Source organism: Diadema setosum, chromosome 16 (genome assembly GCF_964275005.1).
Source record: "Diadema setosum chromosome 16, eeDiaSeto1, whole genome shotgun sequence".
Taxonomy (NCBI): Eukaryota; Metazoa; Echinodermata; class Echinoidea; order Diadematoida; family Diadematidae; genus Diadema; species Diadema setosum.
Genome location: NC_092700.1, coordinates 20503793 through 20529719, shown reverse-complemented (window position 1 = coordinate 20529719; position 25927 = coordinate 20503793). Strand labels below are relative to the sequence as shown.

The following is a 25927-nucleotide window of genomic DNA, read 5'->3' as shown; positions in this document are numbered from 1 at the left end:
GCAAATATCTCCATTTGGCAAATATGGACTTACCGGTTTTTGCAAACAAACTCTTCATATATATATATGGGGGGGGGGCGATTTATCTTCGTATAGCCCCTTCTCCTCAAGTTATCTGCTGTGTTTCTACAACTCCCCGGTAAGCTGATGACAAGCATGCAACTCACTCAATGGTACATTGTTTCATTTGATAAAAAAAAAAAAAATACAACAAATTTGGAAGGACAGGTTGGGATGTCAATTTTCTGTGAAACTTCCAACGCTACCTTTAGTATTATTCTAATCATAATTGGACTTGTGAACTTGGAATGATGATTCTCGTTATCATGTTAAGAAAACTATTTGAGAAGATGTACTCCTCTGCTTCTCCTCGTATTTTTTTTAACATTTCCATTTTTCTTTTGTCATTATCTTTTCTACTGCACATGTTCTGAGATACCTCTTAATACTATAAATGATACCATAAAAAAGTCTGAACAAAATTGATGATTGTGCTTGTATCTGTTCTTGACACTAGAAAATTTTATCAAAACATTTTCAAGAAGGTCTATAATACCTCTAATGGACTTCTCCTCTATTATATGTACATGTATGTAAAATAGTTTCGAGCAATTTGATTTCAATCTTCGGTGTAATTAACATTGGTTGAGTACAATTTAATTGCAAACTTTTTTTTTTCTCACGGCAATCTTCATGATTAACAGATATTGCCACTTCGTTGATTTAGTTTCAAATATCAAAATTAAATTCTAATTGCTGTGATTGATGAATCTCTGAAGAAGTTTCATTTCTGAAGGAGGGGAGAGCTTATTCCCAGTCATTTAACTGGCTTTGGTACATCCCAACAATAGATATCATGAGATTAATGCGCACTGATGAAGACTGGGCTACATAGGCAAGTGTGATTTTACATTTACTACATAATGACTCATTTCATTAGCACTCATAAAATACGCACCATATGATAACCTGGCTAAATTATTTGACAGACCGTCATAGTATTAGTAAGAGCACGGAACGATTGCATTTGCTCCCTTGAGAGATAGTCATTAGTGACTAAAGAAGATATCCCTTTCTTTATATTGAAATTATGAATTTTTACGTTATTTACAATTTTTGGACAGTGGTTCATGTAATTTGCGCATTTGCACAAAATTCGCGCGTACAAGTCAGCATGAGTTTGACAATTTCATCAATCACTTATTTTTTAGGAGTAAAGTGACGAAAGAACTATCCATCGTTTCATTGCATTGTGACTCGCCCAACTTATCGGTCGCATGTGCGTATTACATTTATTTTGTAGAAAAGGAAGAAAGTTGTTATAACTATGTTATAGGCCTGGATAGCTGAATAACGAATAGTAGAAGAGTAGACCTGATGCAAAGTGTTATTCCTTCCTAACAACTCCGAGTAGTAGGATAGCCTAGTATAGGTCGAAAATACATTGAATGATCTGAATCACATGCATGGTAATTTTGACTTGCAGCAGCAATGTGATGCTTTCAAAATTTTCCTCTATAAGCAAATATGCACCTTTCTATCCAATTAATTGTTAAGAAAACTATGGAATTGTTGTCCGTCGACTTTCTGAAATCCAAGCTATCCTAGTTCCAGAAAGAACCAGAATAAATATGACGGTTATAGTTAATGAGCGTCGCCATTTCGACTGAAATGTTAACAATCACTCGTCATGCTTGTTCGTCGTAAATATATAAAATACATGTATATATATATATATATATATATATATATATATGTATATATACATATATATATATATATATATATATATATATATATATATATATATATACATATACATGTATATATTAACCCTTCAAAAAAGTTTGGAAATCTGACTTCAGTTGTTAATTTCTCCAGTTTGTAAGCACTTTACAATACATGCTTGATATCAATGGAAAGAGTATTAAATTTCTGTTAAAATGATATCCTACTCATTATGATTATGCTATCAGGTAAGGAACTGTACTCAAAAGTGTCTGATAAGGTCTGCATTGAAAAGTTGCAAAACGAACAAGAACTGTCCTTATGAATGAGAATGGTCGTGAAGAGTAGATAAAGAACATGTTCTTTTGTGTTATGTATTTTGTTCTCAACTGGTTAGCCATGAAGGCAAATTTCAATAGACATGACTTCACATTCAGGTTTTCAGTGGTGGCATGCCAGGTAATTTTGATAGCTCATCAAGTTTTATGGTTGTACACCATGCCACTTCTAAGCAATGTTCAAAAACCCCGCGCCATAGGGCAATTTTAAGCTGAGATGCTTCAAAAAGATGACAACGCAAAACCACATAGAGTGAGACATGAGCGCAACTTTCTCGAGAGAGAGAAAGAGAGAGAGGGCATCATTAGAGTGGACTGGCCTGCATGCAGCCCCGCCCTCAACCCCATACAACATTTTTAGGATCAACTTGGCCGAGCTGTGGAGAAGAGGGTCACAAATGCAACAACATATAGGCAGGACTCCGTCAGATACTGGTTGACGCCAATCAACAACATGAGGACACGGTGCCAGGGGGGCGGTGGTGCAAGCACTTGGCTGAGCCCCGATCATGTTCATTGAGGACAAAGATAACATAAAGTAAGCACAAAATAACTACAAAATGAAGACAAAATAAAGATAAAATTCCGATAAAATCAAAACCATGCCATTTCACCTCTTTATGTCTTTGTTACGGTTAATGTGGCGAGGTTCTGTGAGATGAAATGGTGTGAGTCATGATCGTTTGTGTGTGTGTGTGTGTGTGTGTGTGTAATGTTGTGTGTGTGTGAGTGTGTGTGTGTGTGTGTGTGTGTGTGTGTGTGTGTGTGTGTGTGTGTGTGTGTTTATCTGTTTGGTTGAACGCATACATGTTTTACTCCATAAAAATGCTGAAGTTACAGTAAATGAACACCAAGGAATGAATGGGGAACTCACTCATCACGAGGAAACTGCATTACGGACGTCAAAAATTGGGTCATTTTGCAGCTTTTCAATTCTGACTTTACCTCATATTTGCAAGTACTGCACCTCCATGTATACGATAATCATAACAAGTATGGTATCATTATAAAGAAAATTAAACAATCTTTTTGTGGTACTAAGCACAAATAAATCATTTCTACGGAAAGATGAGAAATGATTGATGAAACTCAGATTTCCAAACTTTTTTTTGAAGGGTTTATATATATTTACATCACTGGAACATTATCAGGAAATCATAAAGAATGCATCACAATAAATTCATGGATCAAGAAACAAAAGATGATCTTGAACTTCAAATAGTTATGTGTATTTTCTCCTGTTTATTGCATTTTCAACCATCGGTTTTTACTCCAGCATTTTACCCTGATAATTATGGTGTTACACGTCAGTTCAGTAATCAAGAAGAAAATCCCTTTGAAGCTGACTTTTTTTTTTCTGCTTCCGATAATATCAGTTATTGCCTGGATGGCTTCTGTTTCTAAAAAATATAGTAGATTCCAATTTGAATTTACTAGATGTGTCGACACCTTATAAGTGGCCTTTGAGTAATTATGGTGAATGAAACAACTTTCCATAGATATTCCTGACTACGCAGTGAAAAATATGAAATAAATAAAAAGTTTCAAGTTTAAAGAAAATACTGTGAAAGTAATTGAGTATGATTTTATCATCTCATGATTGATATACTGCAATTATACATATATGCACATGTGATACTATATAATATCCATCTTATAACCTAGGTATTAGAACTATTCTCCTCAAATAACGAAAAGAAGAAATATATTTTCAATGAAAAAAAAATGATTTATATAAACCAATATTGTGTGTTATATTACATTTCCGTACTCTTTTCCAAAGCATCATTTAAACTTGTAGATCAGAGCACGAAAATAATGTAATTATTGCCTTGAACAGGAATGCATGGTGTCAGTGTAGCGTATGTGCAGAAAATTGCGACTGAAAGTTTAGTCGTGATCTTATAACTATATAGACATTGTTATCGATTCTATGATGACACGCGCAGTATCAATGCAACCGTGGTGCTTTTATTATCCCTGCAAAATTGTAAATTTGAGGATATTTCACAGTTAATGGAGGACTGCTGTATTTTCAGATACAAAACGATTTTCAACCGTTGTTTCCTCACTATCATGCATCGATATATGGGCGACAGGCTGTACATTTGATATAAGTTCAAGAGAATCACTTACGTATAGCTATAACAATCAATATACCACTTTGTGTTTTTATTCCTCTTTCACTTGACATGCGTGACTTCAAATCACCGTGAACTATAGGGTAAGGCTGACATAATTTTTTTAGTCTAGTCATCACATGAGGAGACCAACACAAATAGCAGTTATTGAATTTGAACCATCCTATGGAGCAGGAAAATGAAAGTAATTGCGAGGTATGTGCTTACGTTACTTTAATTTTTGACGCGTAATGCGACACGTAATACATCTACGGCCATATAGCTTTTCAAGAAATTCCAACTAGGTAAATGCACAGTAATTAAAAGTTGTTACGAGAAACATTACAGAACTTTCAAATGCCAATTAAGTCTACAATCATTGTCTGACATTCTGTATGATTCGGGATGAAAGCTTGTTCAGTAAAAAGACAAAAATGACCAAATAAATTTACAAAATGAAAAACCACACTTTCTACGTTATTACGATTATCATGGTTATGTGTCTGTGAAGTTCATGTACATTTCCTCATGGAATGCTGGTTTTCTGTCAGCAGTGCAGGAGTCGCGTGTTTTGTCCACATTTGCATATAACTCTTCGCACATTACCGGATCATCTGAGAGAGATGATCCTTTCGTTTCATTGACCCATGGGTACACTTCCACAGGATATGTTGTTTGGGCGTCAATATTGCATTCTTTTTTAATTTTGTCTACTTTTGCATACAACTCTTCACAAATTGCAGGTTTCGGTGACGAAACTGTTCCCCTTGTTTTATTCACCCTTGCGTACATTTCTTCTCTAATTGGGGTCTCGGTGTCGAGGCGCTCAGTGAAGTTATCAGATTCTCTCTCATCAGCAAGAGAGATCTCGATGGAAGCTTTCTCAGATTTCAGCAAACTGTATTCACTTGAGCCGAAAACTTCAGGTTGGAATGGCCTGTTGCTGATGTCAATGGCCATAGGTACCCCGGGATCTAGCTGAAAGTAATAAACGTCTTCACACGGCGCTGCTGTTGGGGTACGTATATTGGAACAGAAAATATTTTCTTGTCTCTTAGAGTGAAGATCAAGCTGAGAAGTAGGACAGACAGATGGGCGCGCTAGTCTATGAACTTGTGCTCTGTCGCCGTGGAAGACATGATTTATATGATCGTAGTCATTATCTCTTAGAATAGTTCTAGACTTGGCAAAATCGCCAGATTTGCATGACTGCACACAATCGTATTCCAGCTCCCCACAAGCAACTCTGGCATCCTTCCTCTTGGGGCAAACACCGCCAGATTTCAAGTCAAAATTGAGTGAATTGTAACATGTGCCATCAAACAAGCGTGCTCCACCAGGAGATCTAGAAGCATCTTCTGTAACCCCATTGATTCCATCGAGGTCTACATCTTGGTAGACACAGTTGTCATTGATGTTTTTCATTTGATGTAGTGATATCCCGTCTATGCCATTGTTATGAATATTTGGGATATTCACTGAGGTCAGTGACGTGGTTACGGTGGTACTGACGTTATTCTGTGAAGAAAATGCACAAGGAGAGACTTGCTCTACGTTTGAGGGTAGGGAAGCCCCCGTGTGTGTGTCCGCAGCGTCCTGATAGATGTGACTCATGTGACCCGTGTCCTCTCCATGAGCCATGACGTCTCTGAATGTGTTGTCAGGGTAGTTCGGGTAAGGATGACCCTCTTCTTCAGCGTCAGTACCGTCAGTATTCAACACATCATGGTCGGCCGAGCTCGGATTTTGGTTGGAAGTGTCTACACGATGCATCTGCAATAGCTGATTCGAAACTTGTGAGGGCCTATACCTGTTACACAAAGAATTAAAAACAAATATATAATTAGTTTAGTGAACACTATAATGTACTTTTTCAATATAAATATCCCAGATCTCGTGGAAAAAATCCCAAAAATCATTGATTAAATCCATTGTCTTAGGAAACAAGTTTATTAGGGCTAAGATTCGTGGATGCGATCCAGTGTTTTATATTATTTCACTCGAAGGTATTTGGCGTTATATAAATTCATGTAACATTACTTTATACAAACAAACAAAAACAAAAACCATTCGGTTAGTATATAATGATATACTTTAAGTGTGTAAGTGAATAATTCACTTTATGACTAAAATTGCTTGTGCTTGCTAGCAAGAGCTCATTTCCCCGCCGCGATTCGCTCCGCCCCCCTCCTTCCACATTATAAACATAAAAGACAATTCATTATGCAAAATCTCACCTTTTCTTGTGATGTTTGTACCAAGCCGCGGAGAGGATGACAAATTCAATTCAATTCAATTCAAAGTTTATTTCATTTTTCGACATAACATATGTTTCACTTCTTTTGATAACAGAGAACAAGGTAAATAGAACATAGTGAAATGAATAGACTGTACAATAATTGAGGACCTATAGTAATCATACATTGTATAGTAAAAAAGCAACAGAAGTGATCGAAGTGAAGTACATGTATACCGTGCGAAAAATGGAGGGACCCACTAAAAAGACAGAGCTTGTAGTGTGTGGGCCCCTCTGGAAAAGAACATTGATGGAATCGAATCATCGTAGATACAAAAGATAACAAAGTGGGAGAAGCCTGGATACAAAAGATAATAAAGTGGAAGAAGTCTGGAAGCCCACTGAAAATTAGATTACCAGATATACACTTTCATAGACGCGAACAAACATGAAACAGGACTAGACAACGAGACAACTACTGAAAAAAAAGGGTTGTACAAGACTAACGGGATGGACAAGACTGACAAACTGAAGACAAAATAGCAGACAAGAATGCACAACAGAAACAGAAACAGAACAACAGAAACAACAGAAACAGCGATCTTCGGCAGAAGCATGCCAAGAGAATAAGAGGATAGTTGTAGGGGAAAAGTAATATTTTGACGCCTGAAAAAAGACAAGAAAATAGAAAATAGAAAATATAGGGACGTATGAACAGGAGTAGCATACGGAAAGCCAACTTCAAGACGCTATGGGCAAAATGGCATAGGTGACAACATTGCGAGCATCCAGGAAAGAGATACCATTAATTCTTTGAAGAGGGGACAAAGTGAGCAGGTAAGTGTAGCTGAGAAAAAAGGCCAAATGGTTAATTCGGTATTGTAGAGTCATACGATTGCAATAAAAAAGACTTCAGTCTCCTCTTGAAAGAATATATGGATGGAGCGTTTTTTATGTCTTGATTCAAAGAATTCCAATAATTTGGGCCTACATAAATAAGTGTGTTTTTAGCAAAAATCGTTCTTAAAAAAGGTAAGTGAAATTCATTGGAACGCCTAGTAGGATATTCATGAAATGATTGATTTTTTAGGAACATAGAGTCAAAAATAGACGGAAGCAAGTTATTACAATACTTGTACATAAATTGCCCTAAATTAAACAAAAACAAATCTGCAATTTTTAAGAGCTTGTTGGAGGCGAACAACATATTTGTATGAGAACGTACAGGGGAATAACAGATAACACGGAGAGCTTTCTTTTGTAAGAGGAACACTCTCTCTAATAAATTCTGATGCGTGTTGCCCCAAACTAATATTCCATAATTAAGATGAGGCAATATTAACGACGAATATAGCATAAGTAATGATTTTTGTGGAATATGAAATTTCAATCTATTCACAATGCCTATATTACGTGAAATTATATTGCAGACATTATCAACATGTGATTTCCAGGAAAGTTTTTCATCCACAATGACACCCAAAAATTTGATATGTGAGACTCTTTGTAGATGAGAGTCATCTAATACTATATTTGTACTTAAACTATCAATAGTATTACTAAAAAGCATATATTTTGTTTTTTGAGCATTGAGTGATAGCCTATTGGCCCTGACCCAATTTGTCACTTTTTTCAATTCAATGTTAATTTTATGAACGAGAAAATCAATATCATTATGGGCAAAAAATACATTAGTGTCATCTGCAAAATGAATAAAAGAGAGGTCGTCGGATACGCGACAAAAATCATTGATATAAATAATGAACAATAACGGCCCTAAGAGACTTCCCTGTGGGACACCACATTTAACTTCTCTGACAACGGAATCATTGTTGTTAATTGTAACGAATTGTTTTCTATCAAGTAAATAACTCTTGAACCACTCCAAGGCCTTCCCACGTATTCCATAATGCGATAACTTATAAAGTAAAATATCATGATTGATAGTGTCGAAGGCCTTGGAGAAGTCCAAGAAAATACTAACTAAATGAGAATGGTTATCGATTGCGTGAACAACTCTATCAACAAAATGCAAAAGAGCATGCGTAGTACTATGTTTCTCACGAAAACCAAACTGAAAATTCGTAAAAACGTCATGTACCTTCAAAAAATTTACCATTCTCTTGTAGATAAGTTTTTCTAAAACCTTAGACAATGACGATAATAATGAAATTGGGCGATAATTGCTGACTTCGAACTTATCGCCTGCCTTAAATATTGGGATTACTTTAGCTAATTTCATTTTATCAGGGAACACACCATTAAAAATTGACAGATTAAATATATGAGCAAGTGGATCAGCAATCGAGGAAATAACACCCTTAAGTATGAAATTATCTATCTCATCATAACCGGAACTTCGTTTATTTTCAAAAGAAGAAATTATATCAATAATTTCAAATCTGTTAGTAGGTATAAAAAATATGGAATCAGAATTACGCTGACCTAAATATTCAGTAAAATGAGAATCTGTTGCAGGAATGTTTTGAGCATAATTTTCGCCTATTTTTGAAAAATAAGAATTAAAAATATTTGCAATATGAAGAGGATCATTAATCAATTCATCATTCAATTTAATTTTATCAATGTCAGAGTGTTTACTCGGAACATTCATGGCCTGTTTTAGGACTTTCCAAGTATTTTTCATATCAAACTTATATTTCGATAATTGCTTAAAGTAATATCTTTTCTTTTCAGAACGTAAAATCATTGTCAAAGTATTTTTATATGATGTATATCTATTCTTCGATCGCTCAGTTTTTTCCAATTTATACTTGTAATACAAACGATTTTTTCTATTAATTAATTAATTTCTATTAACTATAAATAACGTGAGAACGACCATCAGAAAGGTTCCAAGGGTGTAGAGGCCTACCATACTATTTATGTGATGGTGACCAGACACTGAAACATAATGCAAGAATTCAAGCCTTCATAATACGAAGAAGAACAAAGTGCTTTGGAAAAAAAAAAAACAGTGGAGAGAAAGTAAAGCATTCTTTTTTTATTATTCTCTTCATAACTTCCCATTCTATGATTAAGACGTAGGGATTGAGATGAGACAGCATACCATTTTAAAGTCCATGATACGATTAGAAACGTTTCTTTCTTCTTCGTTTTACTACGTCAGGACAGCGTAAATCAAAACAATCCATAATCAAATACATATAAAATACAAATAGAAAAATAGTTTAGTTTCATGTTATAATCTAATTATGTACATATTATATACATGTTCATATATAATAAAACATACATACTCAGCCTCTGTCATACTATGTATAAAGACACACACCCAAGAAACGTTGCAAATGATGCCGTTACTATCCCAGAACTACATCAATTCTACGCTTTTCCCAAGACACGTGATATCTTCACCCCATCACTTCAGGATACTAAATATCAACTGAAGCGTGAACAGCTACATGTATTTGCACGTGATTGACCTTTGCTTACAATTAAGTAGGTAAAGCAGGGGAGGAGAGAGATTGTTCTGGTCGTAACAATAAAAGTAAATCTAATTCATGTAATGATCAGCGCCAAATACTTCCAATCAACATTGAAATTACCAAGAGAAAAAAAACAGGGAAAAGGGAGAATGATCTTCATAGTAAAGACGCCCTGCTTACCGGCAGAAGTCATTTCAACTGTCTTTTGTAATGTTGTTAGTTCTTCAGTGGGTTGCATTTCGCCTATTCATATGAAGGAAATAGCAAGTAAATTCATTATACATGTAAAGTACATATTATACACACTAAAAAATAATATCAGTTAGACTGGTTTAACCAGATTTTAATCTCTTCTTGCGTCTACACTTTTCCTTACCCATAATTTACACCTCGAAAAACAAAGCGGATATTTACTCCAATAGCCCTGATCTATAGCAGCACTCATGTACATTTCCTAATAGATTAATCATTTAGTGTTTCAGGCTTATGATAAGATTATATGGCATCCTGAATTTAGAACTTTTTTAGAAATCATTTAGAGATGTATTCAAATAGGCAAACTATTTCACGCGGTACGTGCAGTTGTTTTTTTTAATTGTCATTCTTAAGAAACCTAATAATGCACACAAGTTGAAAAACGTACTTCATGAGATAACTAAGCGTGTGCCCTGCAATACTCACTTGAAGTGAAAACTGCAATTTGTGATGATGTCATGAAGATTTCCGGATCGTGTATCTTGTTATCTATAACAAAACTCACACAAATAAGTAAACGTGCACCACCAATATCTCTCTGACTATTATTGCCATTCGAGATTCGTTCACTCAATTGAACTGAAGCTTATGTCCCTCAGAGAAGTTTAAGCACGGATAAAAGCTAGGCATTGCACATTCACTTTTGGCACTCCGTGGTCAAAGGAAGTACTGTTAAAAAATATTTATCACTCAGTGGACATAAAAAAAAAAACAGTTAATGTTTCACTTCTTTTCTATGAATCATTATGATATAAAAGAATCGTCAATTGCGATATAGTACAATGATACAAGCTCATTTAACGCGCGCATTTCCGTAATTCAATTATGATTTAATTATGACATAATAGAATTATAGTGAAGTGTTGAAATCCTACTTAACCCTCTCCTCTGGCAGGAACTGAACACGGTGAAAAAAAAAATGATAATTTAAACCAGTTAGAATAGAGATGATGAGGATTGTGTTATTACTTAACGAAGTAGACAGTCGCTGGCCAAATGTCGAGCAAGTTGTTGCACTCTGCCTTTCTAATGCTTTCCCAAACTATAAAGTAAAAAAAAGTATATGCATCGATTGGATACAATTTCTTTTTTTTTTCTTTTTTTTTGGGGGGGGGGAGATGGGTTTAGAGGTAACTGCTGTAAAAATACAAAATTATGATACCAACCACTTATACCTTTGGGCTTCTCATCATTTTACATGAAGATGAGCAATTATCTTATTGTTCTACTCCAACAACTTGACAAATAAAATGTTTCCGCTATCATATAATGTGATATTGATTAATACGACATACCGTTTGTTGCATTATCAACTGCCCGGCAAGACGGGACAGACGCGTTCCAAGCCGGGAAGTAAGTCGACCATCCAGGTAATCCTACACACTGCAGTGTCGCGCTGGCATTTAGCATGAACCCTTCGCCACAAGTAAGAGTCATCTTAGATCCAATGCTCGTGACGTTAGAGTCCCAATGGCCATCAGACACAGGGCCGAGGAGCTCACAAAACCCTACAGAAACTTTAGATGAAGAGACGTTGTGATAAACGAAACAATGTATCAAACCAATGAAAAGTAAGAAAAACATATCGTACAGGCATGTACAACACTTTACTTCTCCTGGCACTCCCACTACTGACTTGTGTGTCACTTCCTCTGATCAAGGGCGTAACGAGGGGGGGTGTTTTGGGTGTTCAAACACCCCCTTTGCCGAAATGGGGGTGTTTGAGGTGTTCAAACACCTCCCTTGGGCAAAAGGGAGGTGTTTGAGCTGTTCAACACCCCTCTTCAACAATGTTTAGATGTTAAAAAAATGAAACAAAAGCTGTCTTTACCGCTTTTATTTCCGTTTTGAATTCCGCCTTTCCTTTCTTTTGTGTTCATTTTCTTTCTCTCTCTCTCTCTTCCTTGCTTTGCTTTCTGGCCGAATCGCGAAGATACATTGCGCATAATGTTCACCGTTTACCGGTATTATACCGTACGCGGTACCGTAAATTGTGTATGATGCATAATAATGTGTGTGCAATGCATGCTATACCGATTCTGTGACGCGCTTTGTGTATTATCGAAGCATCGACGTTTCTACTTCTTCTCTTCTTTCTTTTCCTCACCTTCTTGTCTTTTTTACTCCTTTTTTTCTTCATGTTTTTTCTTTTCCTTTTTTTTTGCGTTTTGGGGGCGACCACACCCATCGTCCCCCTGGCTACACGGGTGTGGTCTGGGTCAGGTTCTCCCGTTTGTTTATACACAAAATGCGTCGGTTACTTATCCAATGCTGTTTTGCGCCCTTTTCCATATGCATGGCAGGCGTTACACCAAAAACGGCGATCTATCCGGTCTTCCCCTCTCCATTATCTTTTGTAAAAGTAATTCATGAAATTGGGGTCTTAAGTCTTAACTATACTGATGCTTCATACATTTATTACTAGTAGTAACATTGGTTATACGAGCACAATTTCGCCGGCGGAGTGGAGGGGGAGCTGAACCTTTCGGCTTTTTGCCAAATTATCAACTTCCTTATTTTCCCAAAATAAAGTTAGAAAAAACGCTACACAATGCACTGCCTCAAATTTTGATTTTTTGTTCTTAATAATTGAAGTTAATTTAAGCTAATTTGTGTGTGTGTGTGGGGGGGGGATCCAGTCTATTAACACTAATATAAAAACAAAAGCCTTTAGCTGCCACTTCCATTTCCGGAATGTGAATAATTTTTATTCCTCCAAACTTAAGCTACTATTACTCTGTCTCATGATTTGACCATAAATTTTGAAGATAAAAATATGCAATGATTTGAATGAGTTTTGATAATATAATTATTAGACCCATTCATATCCGGGTTTTATTCTTTTCTTCCTTTTTTTTTTTTGTTGGCGGAGGCGCACAAAACTAAAAGTTCCTAATTTTTTCACGATCGACACTCCTAATAGCCCTGTCATATGACGTGCCAGTATCAGCAGACCTAAGTTAGTTCTGTTCTGTAGTGTATGGTGTGGGAATATTTTATTCGCCAACGCAGTGCATCTGTGCAAGACGAAAATGGGAAGTTGTTGCAATGAAAGATTTTTTTTTTTTTTGTAATGATTCAACTAGGTATCGACTAAGATTTTACACTTAATGTCTAAAATCATTTAATATCAAATTATTTGCATTTAATGCCCCTTTTTGAACACCTCCAATATTACCGGGGGATGCTTGTATGTTCTTGAGGGACGCACATTGCACCGTGCATTGCCCCCCCCCCCCCCACACACACACACACACCATGGGCGTAAATCCCGGGGGATGGGGGGATATATCCCCCCCCCCCCTGAAATGGAGGAGGGGGGATGGCCTGTACAATCACCCCCCCCCCCCCCGAAATTTGAGGGAAAAAGTGGAGGAAGCAGAAATGTGATTGCATCAATTTTGGCATATTGCATGACGTTCGTACGCCCGCCTCCAGACAGGTAACAGAGCTGAATAGTCTTGTAGGATAATGTATACATAATTTTCTCAAGCGCTCGCTCGCTTCGCTCGCTCGCAGAGACAGTAATATCGACATAAGGTATGACCCAGACGTTGACAACGTCAAATAGTATAGCCCTAAAGGCCTACATTGTAAACATGTAAATCCAAAATTTCACCAAAAGTGTGCACCAGATCGCTTAATTTCAGGTCTGAAAATGCAAAATCTTCCTCGTCTGAGAGGGGGGTATCCCCCTCCTACACCCTCCCCCCATTCGGTCGCTCCTCTCCCTCGCACAGATATTCCAACTCCAAGTCCCTCCCCCACCCACCATCATTACAGAACGATGCATCTGGGATGATTGCTTTATTGACTTAAATCAAGAAAATAGAAAAATACAATACCTACAGGAAGATAATACCGGTACGTTATTACATACAAAGAAATGGAGATCCATATTACCATTTCATTGAATATATTTGGGCATTATTCAGGGCTATGCTACGTTTTTAAAGGGAGGGGGGGGTCAAAATCACCTGTCAGTCAAGAAGAAAGAAAATCAAAAGATAAGAGAAACAACAGCAAAAACTCCTCGTTCTTTCAAGGTCTGATTTTCCGCCAAAAGTCGGCTGACAAGCAAAAGAAAAAAAAACAAACAAAAACAAAAAGTCTTCATATTTTTGCTGCCACTTCCCTCATACTTTATATTTCATGCAAAACAGTGGTACAGTCGATCCCGGCCTGTTAAGTGTGTGTGTGTGGGGGGGGGGGGGGGAGGGGGGGGGGGGGGCGCCAAGTTTCCCCCCCCCCCGCATCCGCTCCTAAAAAAAGATTAAAAAACTTACCAAAATGGTAATTCAAGGGTTACTAAACTGCTTTTGAAATCGACATGAAAGGGGGATCAAGAAATAAGATATTTTTCTAAGATTTCTTGTAACCATAATTAAAGAGGTATATAACGTGAAACATTGTGCAAAAAGTCCGGAGCCGACAAAATATTGCGATTCAGCATGATTCCTGGTTGGCATTCTGAATATAAGCAGGATGTGTGCAGTGTACTCAAAACATCCGAACGGCAAAAAGAGTCGCTGTAACGTTTCATTTTGTCGCTGTAACATTTCATTTCATTTGCCATTAACCAGGACTATGTTTGCTAAATCTATGTTTTCTTTTACTGGCCCCAAATTTTGGAACACTCTCGACAATAGTATGAAACAAGTTCTAAGTTTAAACACATTCACATTTAAACTGAAGAAGTTATTCATAAATTCTTATATAGTTGAATGAGTTATATTTTAATTAGCCTTAATTTTGAGCTCTCTTTTATATTCGTTATACTCATTCTTTTCTTTTGTCTATTCCTTTCCTACATTATGTACATATACCTCGGTGATCCACCGCACAATGTGCCTCGCGTGTGCTGGTATAGACCTTTCATCTCTTCTCCTTTCTCGCCTTTCCATGTCCTCTTGTCTCTTTCTGTTTCTTCTTTCAAAATAATTTCCTCTTTTCCTCTTTTTCCTTTACTGTGTTTTGTTTTTCTCTCTCTCTATCTTTCTCTTTACAAGACAGGTTGCTTGTGCTTGTTTGTCCGTCTGTTTGTTTGTTTGTTTATATGTATAGGTCTGTATGTGTTGTACACCTTTTATATTATGTCTAGCTAATTGCTTTTTGATGTTATTTAGTCTTTTTGTCCACGAGGAGACTGCAAAATACAAGCTTAGCTTTTTAGCATGTCTCCTCCATTTCCTGCAACTTTAGTTTCAATTCAATTTTCATTGTTTACTTTGCTTTTGTGATGCGCAGTATTGTCAACTTCACGTATTTTTCTTTGTTACTACATTCCATTGATGTTGTGTTATTTTGTGTATGAAAATGTTGTTGGAAATGAAATAAATGAAATGAAATGAAATGAACGTTGCGCAATTTGATGTAGAATGTACACCTTTGTACCTTACGCTTCGTTTATTATATCAAAGCTAGATCATTAATGATTTTGCAGTGTTGCTTTACATACTAGTCTATTTCAAAATGCCTTGCATTGCCAATAATAAGACTTGACCTGGGCTATTTCCTAACTTTTTCATGTATATAAAACACACACACACAGACACAAACAATAATATTAGAGGATGTTCTAAAGTGCAGGTTTTGGATATCCTTCCCCCATTTGGTCACTTCGACGTCCCCTCGCTGGTCATACCTCCCCAAATCATGAACATAAACCGACACCATTGACTACCCTCTCAATTTCCAAAGCGTAAAAATATAGCTACAAAAGGCAGTTTTTGGAGTGCAAAATGTCAAAATTTTCAAGCTCACTCGGTCCGCTCGATCGCATTTAATCGCTATGCCATTCTCCTGATGTTGCTGCCAGTAATTGCCAGTAGTTGCGCCCGGTGCGCCCCCCTTATTATAAAGTATAGCTACAAACGGCAGTTTTGAGACTGAAAAATGTCAAAATTTTCAAGCTCACTCGCTCCACTCGCTCACATTTAGTTGTTATGCTATTCTCCTGATGTCACTGCCAGTTATTGACAGCAGTTGCGCCCGTTGCACCCCCCTTAATTTCCAAAGCCAAAAAAGTATAGCTACAAACGGCAGTTTTGGGATTGGAAAATATCAAAATTTTCAAGCTCACTCGCATTTAATCGCTATGCCATTCTGCTGATGTTGGTACCAGTAATTGCCAGCAGTTGCGCCCGGTGCGCCCCCCTCCCCTTAATTTCCAAAGTGAAAAAATACAGCTACACAAACGGCAGTTTTGGGACTGTAAAATGTCAAAATTTGCAGGCTCACTAGCTGCGCTCGCTCGCATATTATAATCTTTATGTTATTCTCCTAATGTTGCTGCCAGTAATTGCCAGCAGTTGCACCCGGTGCCCCCCCCCCCCCCTTAATTTCCAAAGCGAAAAAATATAGCTACAACCGGCAGTTTTGGGACTGCATGTAAAATGTCAAAATTTTCAAGATCGCTCGCTTCGCTCGCTCGCATAATAATCGTTATGTCATTCTCCTGATGTCGCTGGCAGTAATTGCCAGCAGCTGCGTCCGGAGCGCCCCCTAATTTCCAGAGCGAAAAGATATAGCTACACAAACGGCAGTTTTGGGACAGTAAAATGTCAAAATTTTCATGCTCGCTCGCTTCGCTCGCTCGCATTAATCGTGATGCCGTTCTCCCGATGTTGCTGCCAGTAATTACCAGCAGTTGCGCCCGTTGCGCCCACTTAAGCTTTCCATAGCGAAAAAATATAGCTACAACCGGCAGTTTTGGGACTGTAAAATGTTAAATTGTTTTGGGAGCCCACAGACACGACGTAGCAATTTTAGGCTACTGCATGAGAAACTTCTGCTGCGTCCGGGCTGTGTTTGGGCCACGGATTCACTCCCCGTATGGATGATGCGCGTGCTCTCTACAGCCATCGAGCGCACAACGAATTGACACCGTGCGTCTTTTACGAAAAAATATAAAAGACGCCCGGTGTCGGGGGGGGGGGGGGGGGGGCACATTATGCCCCCCTACCAGATTTTCATTTGCCACTCCTTCGCCCTTTATCCGATTTCAACCAAATTTGGTGACTTTTCCTAAAATCTTATTGCGAACATTTTGATATATAATTCAGCTATATTTGATGTTCTGGTTGCCATGGCAACCATAAACTGACAACCATGTCAGTCAGATTTTACATCTTTTGTCTGTTCCCATTTTATTTAACAGCATTACAGTGGATGAAATGGGTGTTTCTTGGCTGAAATTTGTTGAACGAGTAAAATATGAAGTAATTATGGTCCTGGAAAGTTTTTCTTATTATTTCATGTGTTTTTATGTGACAAAGGCATAAAACAATAGATATAATAGATATAATTGAAATCAATAATACTTTCTAAAGATTGCCCTTCTATTTTGTGATATTTTGATTCCCTCACCCAAGCTATGCCTCTAACATCATTAGTTCTTCATATTTTCAATTTGTAATCTTAAAATTCCACTATTATGCAAATATGAAATGTCATAACTGTACATGTACCCATCCCAAACATTTCATCTCAGGTCTTCATAATGTATTATTATGTTGACACGAATAGCGCCCCCATGTGGTGACCTTGAGAAATTTCAACCATAACAAATAATAAGATTCCACTTGATTATCACTTGTGACAAATATGAAAATGATCGGTCTATGATAAGACATATATAATTGGGATAAAGAAATTATGCTGAAAAATCATGTTTTTAGCACATTTCCTATGTATTTCTTTGTATTTTGGAAACTAGCGCCCTCCATGAGTGACCTTGAGAAAATTCAAATGTACAGTCGTGTAGAGTATGAGTTACTCTACCCATGTGCCAAATATGACAATGATTCATCAAATAATAAAAAAAAGTTATAAAGGGGGGGGGGGGCACAATGTGCCCCCCCCCCCCCCCGGGCCTGCGAGGGGTCAAAATAGCTTGGGCTTAATAGGGTTAAACACCCCCCTCTAAAAAATCCTGGCTACGCCTATGCCTCTGATACTAAATTATTTTACCGAAATCATCAAATGATATCGCTCTATGGACATAAACGGAAAAAGAAAGTATCACTCTAGTGAACTATGAATCCAAACGGCATATTGCTTCCAAAAAAAAAAAAAGCATGTTAAAAAAAAATATATATGTGACCGTGCATCACAAAACGAACAAAAAGTCGAACACACTGATTTTGTGTGAGGACTGAAAATAGGTGAAACGGGTCAACCAAGCCGATCTTAGTTTTTTTAATATTTTCTAAAAGAGCATTATCTTCTTCTACACTATGCTAAAATTTACGATCATAAAACCAGCAGGAAAGTGTGTTTTTCAGCAGTTTATCTCGAACATTTTTTGGCAAAATAGTGTGATTATTGTGTGTCTTTAGAGTCCCCTTTTCATTTCTCAAAAACCTTGTTCACTCTCTTCACTTTCAACTCCTATAACTTTGGAAAGGATGATGCTACTGCTTTGAAAGTTGGCATTGATTAAGGAGAAAATGGGTTAATAAGGTATGCTCAATTTCAGTTTAATCTGATAATCCTTCCATTGTTGGTACTCCAGTGGTTTACATCCTGTTTTTTGTGCCATTCATCACACAGCCAGCACGGCTTGGTAAAGATTAAGCGCTTGAATAGACACTGTACTTCAGAGCCTCTTTTCTCAGTTCACACTTTCTTGAGTGCGTGTCTTCTTTCCAATATTTACATTAAAAATTTAGGTGAGGAGAGTCCATTTGCTTTGAGTTATACATCATTTTAAAGCTTAAGGTCTGCTCTTTCAGAATATGCTCTTAACTAAAATTTCATGTCTGGCGACTTTATGTTTGTTTTGTGATGCAGGGTCACATATATTTACACCTTTTCATTTAGAGAGAAAGAATGTAAAATTTCGACATAGGCCCTACCTTTTTACGGGATAAAGTGATAACAAGGACGTGAACAAATAATAATGAAGCAGTAATGAAAAAAATGCATGTTGAACTACTACTTAACACGATATTGTGTCAATCCAAGAAGCAGTGGTGAGATAATTACGAAGTGTGAAAATCAGTATCAATCTTCACTGACATGTTATCAATGTAACGGAAAAAATGAAATGGAAGCTTCTTACTGTTAATGGCCATTGCATTAGATACTCACGGTTATACAAACAGTGGACTTGCTGGCCGGATTCTACCTCGGTTTGACGTGTCCAATAATGAGTATAGCTTACGCTGGACATGAAGTTGGCATACTCTTCTGATCGATAACATCCACAGTCCTTTTCAATTACAATAGCGATGTCATGGTTTTCGAGTTTTTGTCCGCAGATGGACACACACTTTTCATCAGAAGGAACGTTAAAGACGGAAATATGTAAGGCCTGAAAAGTGTGACGTTCGCCCAGGTAGCACCCAAGAAATCCAGGTTCTGCGTAAAATGCAGAATAAGAATACTAAAAATCTGCAAACGATTTCTTTACCCTAAATAGTCTTTGATCCACAAGTGTAACATATTTTCTGAAATTTAAATAAAAACAAATTACTTCATGAATTACAAGAATGCTATGATACACCCATTAACTTCAGGCTAACCGTGTTTTCACGCAGATCAATTGTTTGTTTGTTTTTTTGGTTGTTGTTTTTTTTTTGGGGGGGGGGGTTTAAAGCATATATGAATGTATCCATGAAAACATGACCTTTGAGCGGAATGATCATTCAGTGTCAAAAGAAGAACCAGCTTTACAGCATTGTCAGGACATGGATCTAGGACGGGCATATCTTTTCACTAACGAAAGCCAGGAGGAGCATGAGAGTCATTAGAAGAGAATCATCAGACGCCAATTTTGACTGGATGCAATCATTTTTCCCTCGTTAAGCCTCGTCTCAACAGCCACAAAACGCAGGGTAGCCTCGATGTAGCCTCGGGGTAGCTTCCGGTGAAAATTGTTCTCCGGAGATCGACGCAACACAGTGGACAGCCGGAGAAATTTTACCCTGCGATCAACCATGGTAGACGAGGGGTAGCCTCCGGAGAACCGCCGGAGAAGGTGCCTGTTAAGACACTCGCGGGGTGAATCTTACACGGCGGCGTCACGTGACCAATCGCCACGCCACACAAATCCTTTGTGTAGGTCCTGTTTAGTCCGACCAGACGCCATGCGAAGAAGTCGTGTGTATATAGTAACTATGTAAATACAGTCGTCACACTCATCGAGTTCTACTGGTTGAACGGTATCGTAATACAGTCGCGCTCTGATTGTTACAAAAAAAAAAACCCACACATTTCCCACTTTTGATCCTTAATACAACTGTAGTTCAAAAACTATATACCAGATGACACTGGCATTAATATGGGCAATAGCTGAATAGTGTACAATTTTGTTGGAGGTTATTTAAAATGACAGCATATATCCGTTTCCTTAGACTCAGGATTTATTTTCAAGTTAGGTTTCAGATTTTGCTCTATTTTCAACCCTCTGTACGAAATTTTGATTTTGCATAGGGGTCAATTGGCGTGTATGGCAGTGTGTGGTTAAGACCCTGATAATGGTCCTGAACAATGGTCAGGATTGGAATGCTCTATTACATATTCATGAGAAATTTCACTATCACAGCTAGTCTTTATTCAACTTGAAATATAGCGCATTCAAGCACATGAAAGCATGTTTTTGTTTTTTTTTTTCATGTGCATGCATTTCACCCTTTACCACGAATTCAGAATAGCAGTGCCCAGGACAATCCATCATGAATTATTGATAAAGCATTCATGTGCCTTCGAGCAAGAGTCCAGAAGCCTAGTCAGCATAGCTCTGAAAAGGTGGTATTCGTGATATTCATGTCTATTGTTCACGGTCATTGTAAGCACACACTCACATACTCATCATTGGTTCTTGTGTCAAAAGTTCAATTTTGTACAGAGAGTTCAGATTTGACCACAACCTGGAACTTAACTTAATCGTTAATTCATCGAAACTGATTTATGATCTCATATGCAAATCACCTCTAACGAAGTTGTACACTATTCAGCTATCACTTATATCAATGACAGTGTTATCTGACGTATAGTTTTCAAACTATTAAGGATCAAAAGTGGGAAATGGTTTTTGTAACACCTAGCAATTCCTAGTAAGATATGTGGGGTAATTTATGAGTAGTACTTTCTTTCTTTCTTTCCTTCTTTCTTTCTTTATTCTTTTTGAAAGATCCTTAAGAAAAAAAGTAATAAAACGCGTTGGCACGGTAAACATATTTCAGGAAAACATTAGGCCTAATACAAACGCCTCTGTAGATAACAAGGCCTACATGCCTCTATCAGTACGTACACACATTCACATTAGTACGCAATCATGTATGGTACTGCAATTGAAAATTTGTGAAATGCTTCTATTTCTAGCTTATTAATTGGCCAAGGACAACGTATTCTCCACGGAGAAGGTTTTCGAGCAATGCCTGTTAAAACGTAGAATAGTTGAAACGGGAAACTCATCGTTCAACCCCTGTTTATGGAATCTGTGGAATATCAACACGGGTACCCCGACCAGACGCTGTGCGAATTTACGAAGCTAAGTTATTAGAGATGACAGTGAAGAATGTGCAAAGGATTTTCAAGAAACGAAAAAGGGTGTATTTGCTCAATTTGGGAAGGCACAATCAGCGTTTTGAAACGCTAATTCAAAACGCCGTTCACGGGAGCACTGTTTATGCTCGCTTTCTTCGAGCTTGAAAGGAGCGTTTGCGATTGCTTTATTGACCTCAGCAGAGGCAGGTCAAACTAGAGCGCGCGCTTTTTCGGAAGTTCTGACCTGGAAATGTGCATCGTTCACGTTCAGTAGCATGTCTAATATCATTTAGATTATTTTACTACTTCACACTCATGGAATGTAGACAGTGATAGAAAATATGACTATTTATTTCATCGAAAAAAAAAATGTTGTCAAAATCGGATTGTACTGTAGTGAGCTCTTCATCCAATATCGTTTCTGTGTACGTACAGAATACAGCCTACCGCTCTTTCCTACTTCTCACCATATGACTACCTATGAAGCACCAACACTGCGTTTACACTCGGTACATAATCTTTATCACACTTTGAATATGTATTTATTAAACACTATCGCTAGAACTTAACTATCATGTTCGATCTCACCTCGACATCTGATTCTCACAGCCTTGTTCCGGGGACACGCAACTCCTTTTGATAGACAATCATGTAGTCTTGCTTTCTGACAACCTGTGTGTTGATATTTCGGAAATCATTTACGCACTTTCTAAATGTTCGATGAAGCTATTTAAACAGTTTTATTCTTATCTTTGCAAGTTTGGCATTAGGGTTTGTGGGGAGAAATTAAATAATTATTCTCAGACATGACAGTAAATTGATTCGTCTCAAGAATTTTATTTTTAGTGTAGGTTATCTTATTTTTGACATTTTGTTCTGCTGTACATGACATTTTTTATCTGTAAAATGTGGGCAGGGCCCCTTTGTAGAACAGTTAAAAAACTGAAAGGGCTATCCTGATAAAAGAATATTGGAATGAATAAATAAATCGACTCGAGGATTTCTACAATTTCTAAGTGTGCAAAGGTGGTTGAAGATATCCGCCTTTGCCTAAAATTCATCAAACACAATAATGGAAGCATGCAGAGGTTCTACTCTTTTCATTTCCAACAAAGTATGATTACAGCATCACATGTGCACATACAGCATAACATCAACACATAGTTATACGAATTCAATAACAACAACATACAATCTTTCACTCAATTCGCATAATATTCGCATATCTAACTAACTATCTAACTAACTATTCGCATATCTAACAAATATATCTAATTCGCATATCTAACTGATCGTAAACAATATGTTTCAATAAACAAGTATAACTCTGATATGAGAGAACTAATTTGTGGCGTACCACAAGGTAGTATATTGGGGCCGTTGTTGTTTATTGTTTATATTAATGATTTATGTGCTTCCTCCCAAGTGTTATCATTCATACTTTTCGCCGATGACTCAAATGTGTTTTATTCACATGAAGATCCAAATACTCTTGTGCATACAGTAAATTCGGAGTTACAAAATTTACGAGATTGGATACGAGCTAATAAGCTGTCCCTGAATATCAATAAAACCAAGTATATGTTTTTTAGTAACACTTTAGGTAATTTGAATATGGATATTTATTTTGATGATACTGTTTTAGAAAGTGTTTCATACACAAAATTTCTTGGAATCACAATAGATAATAAACTTTCTTGGAAATTTCATATAGATTATGTTTGTAAAATTATTTCACGTAATATAGGCGTCATTAACAGGTTCAAATTGTTTCTTCCCCAACATTCATTATTTATACTGTATTCGTCTTTGACATTACCTTATTTAAATTACGGAATTTTGGCATGGGGAAACACGCATCAAACATCGTTAGATGGGGTTTTATTGTTACAAAAGAAGGCACTTCGAATCATTTGTAATGCCGCTCCTTGCTCTCATACAGCTTCTTTGTTTTCTGAAAATAAGATTCTGAAAATTAAAGATTTGTTTTTATTTCATTTAGGACAATTTATGCATAGTTATAATAACAACTGTCTTCCGTTTATATTTGTGACCGTGCACCTCAAAACGAACATAAAGTCGCACACACTGATTTTGCGTGAGGACTGAAAATAAGTGAAATGGGTCAACCTAGCCGAACTTGACTTTTTCATGTTTTCTGAAAAAGCGGGTCTTCTTTTACATTATGCTAAAATTTGGTGTCATAAAACGGGCAGGAAAGTGTGGTTTTTTTTAGCAGTTTATCTTGAACATTTTTGGTAGAATAGTGTGATGAGGTGTGTCTTTAGAATCCCTTTTTCATTTCTGATAAACCTTGTCTACACTCTTCACTTTCAACTCTAATAACTTTTGAAAGGATAGTGCTACTGCTTTGAAAGTTGGCATTAATTATGAACAGAATGTGTTAATGAGACATGCTTAATTTCAGTTTAATCTGATAATCCCTTCATTGTTGTTACTCTGGTGGTTTACTTCCTGTTTTTTGTCCCATTCATCGCATAGCCAGCACGGTTTGGTAAAGATTAAGCGCTTGAATAGACACTGTACTTCAGAGCCTCTTTTCTCAGTTCACACTTTTCCTGAGTTTGTGCTTTCTTTCCAATATTTAGATAGGTTAGGAGAGTCCATTTGATTTGAGTTATACATGATTTTAAAGCTTAAAGTCTGCTCTTTCAGAATGTGGTCTTAACTAAAAATTCATGTCTGGCGACTTTTTGTTTGTTTTGAGGTGCAGGGTCACATTTGATTCTATGTTTCCTCTTAACCTGACATACCATAGTTACCCAACAAGACAGCCTAATGAATTTCACTTGCCCCTGCTTAGAACTGTGTTAGCTCAGCAGACATTCATTTATACAGGCCCAAGATTCTGGAACTCCCTTAGTCCAGACATAAAAAATGCTCCTTCTTTGTTTTCATTCAAAAAAAGATTGAAATCATTCCTCCTTAAGTCTTATAATGTAACAGAAAGAAATTAATTTTGTTTGTTTATCTTTTTCAGTAAGTAGGTTTTGTAAGCACCAGGATGCTATTGATTTTTCATAGGCTTGTTAGGTGGCGTCTTTCGCGGAATTCCACATCGCATCCCCTGTTTTTCTTACTGCAAACTTGTACATTATTACACGTGTCTTCACAGAGCAGATAATATGTTCTGCTATCAGCAATTCCATACAATTGTATATATCACTTTCTCGTCGCTTTCAACGCTCTACACTTCTAATATGGCTAATAGTGTCTGTTGGTTTGATCTTGAATGTATCGATTGATCTAGGCTTTTTGTTTTTAGTTGTCTCGTCTCTTTACTTGTATTTCTGCTTCTTCCCTTTCCCCTTTTCCACTTCTTTTTTTTTTTCATCCCGCACACTTGTAGTCAAGTTTTCACCTTTTTTTTTCCTCCTGTGAGGTGCCCACGTTGTACAAGCATAGTCTTTTGAGTGGGTACCTCCACTTTTTTTCGCAGAATGTATAAATATGTCTGTATGAAAAATGCCTAATTTTGTAATGATTATTGACAAATGTTTTTCTTTGCTATCTATGTATCATTCCTTCAAACGCATGTCGAATCTATATTTTTTTGTACATTCTGTTGAAAGAAGTGAAAATAAAACCTTTGAATTGAATATTGCAATTACCTGTAGAATATAAAAACCGTTGAGTTCTGTACGATGTTGGTGCACTTGAAATAGTGTAAGGTGAATAATCTTTTACCGCTGGGAAGCCGAGCTCTCTGCAGACTAAACCAGCAGCTTCTAGGTTAAAGTCATGAAAGCACATATGACCGTTTGACTCCAGGACCAATAAGCCATCCGTGGGAGAGAGCCCGTCAACCAGCTTTACCGGTGGTATTTCTTGAAATTGAATGAATATAGTTAGGTTGTCTAAAGTTGCATTTGTGATCTTTTTATTTGAGTTCATTTCTTGTATTTCACGATATTCATTATCAATGACACACAATGTATATCACCCTGTTTCACCCGACAAAGCAATATCGAAATCATGAACACGCAAATATAGCAACATACCAACTTGCTACAAAATTGTGCTATGATATATGAGCAAATAGATAACACAAGGCTATGTATGAATGAAGGAACCAAAGCATAGGTCCGTGACAATTAGGAGTGTGAGATATGACTGAACGTCAAACATGGCAATGCTTGTAAGTACTTCGTACAAAAATGATTATAATTCCAAGCAGATTAGTTATTACACTTCTAGCAAAACAACATGAGAAACACATGAAAAGATTATTAACAATTAATGTTGTATTTAATTTACTGTTGATACTGTGCAAAGATTATCTCTGAT

The 25927-nt window shown here is 37.0% G+C and overlaps 1 protein-coding gene across 1 annotated transcript; it reads right to left on the bottom strand.

Annotated features, from left to right (window-relative positions):
• Positions 1 to 4681: 4681 nt before the first annotated feature.
• LOC140239680 (uncharacterized) lies at positions 4682 to 25534 on the bottom strand. The gene is made up of 9 exons (XM_072319508.1): positions 25252 to 25534; positions 22208 to 22291; positions 19220 to 19489; positions 11422 to 11643; positions 10553 to 10615; positions 10052 to 10114; positions 9251 to 9326; positions 6424 to 6468; positions 4682 to 5996 (listed from the first exon to the last, which is right to left on the bottom strand). The coding sequence occupies exons 1-9, from the start codon at positions 25532 to 25534 to the stop codon at positions 4682 to 4684; spliced, it is 2421 nt and encodes an 806-aa protein (XP_072175609.1).
• Positions 25535 to 25927: the final 393 nt, after the last annotated feature.

What these genes read in the sequence shown, in the direction of transcription:
- LOC140239680 (XM_072319508.1), bottom strand. Translation starts at nt 25,534, where the DNA reads ATGAACTCAAATAAAAAGATCACAAATGCAACTTTAGACAACCTAACT. An exon ending in AGTCCACTGTTTGTATAACC is followed by an intron (nt 11,644 to 19,219) that starts GTGAGTATCTAA and finishes CTTCATCTAAAG; the next exon opens with TTTCTGTAGGGTTTTGTGAG. An exon ending in AGTTGAAATGACTTCTGCCG is followed by an intron (nt 9,327 to 10,051) that starts GTAAGCAGGGCG and finishes ATTATGTTTCAG; the next exon opens with TGTCTGGTCACCATCACATA.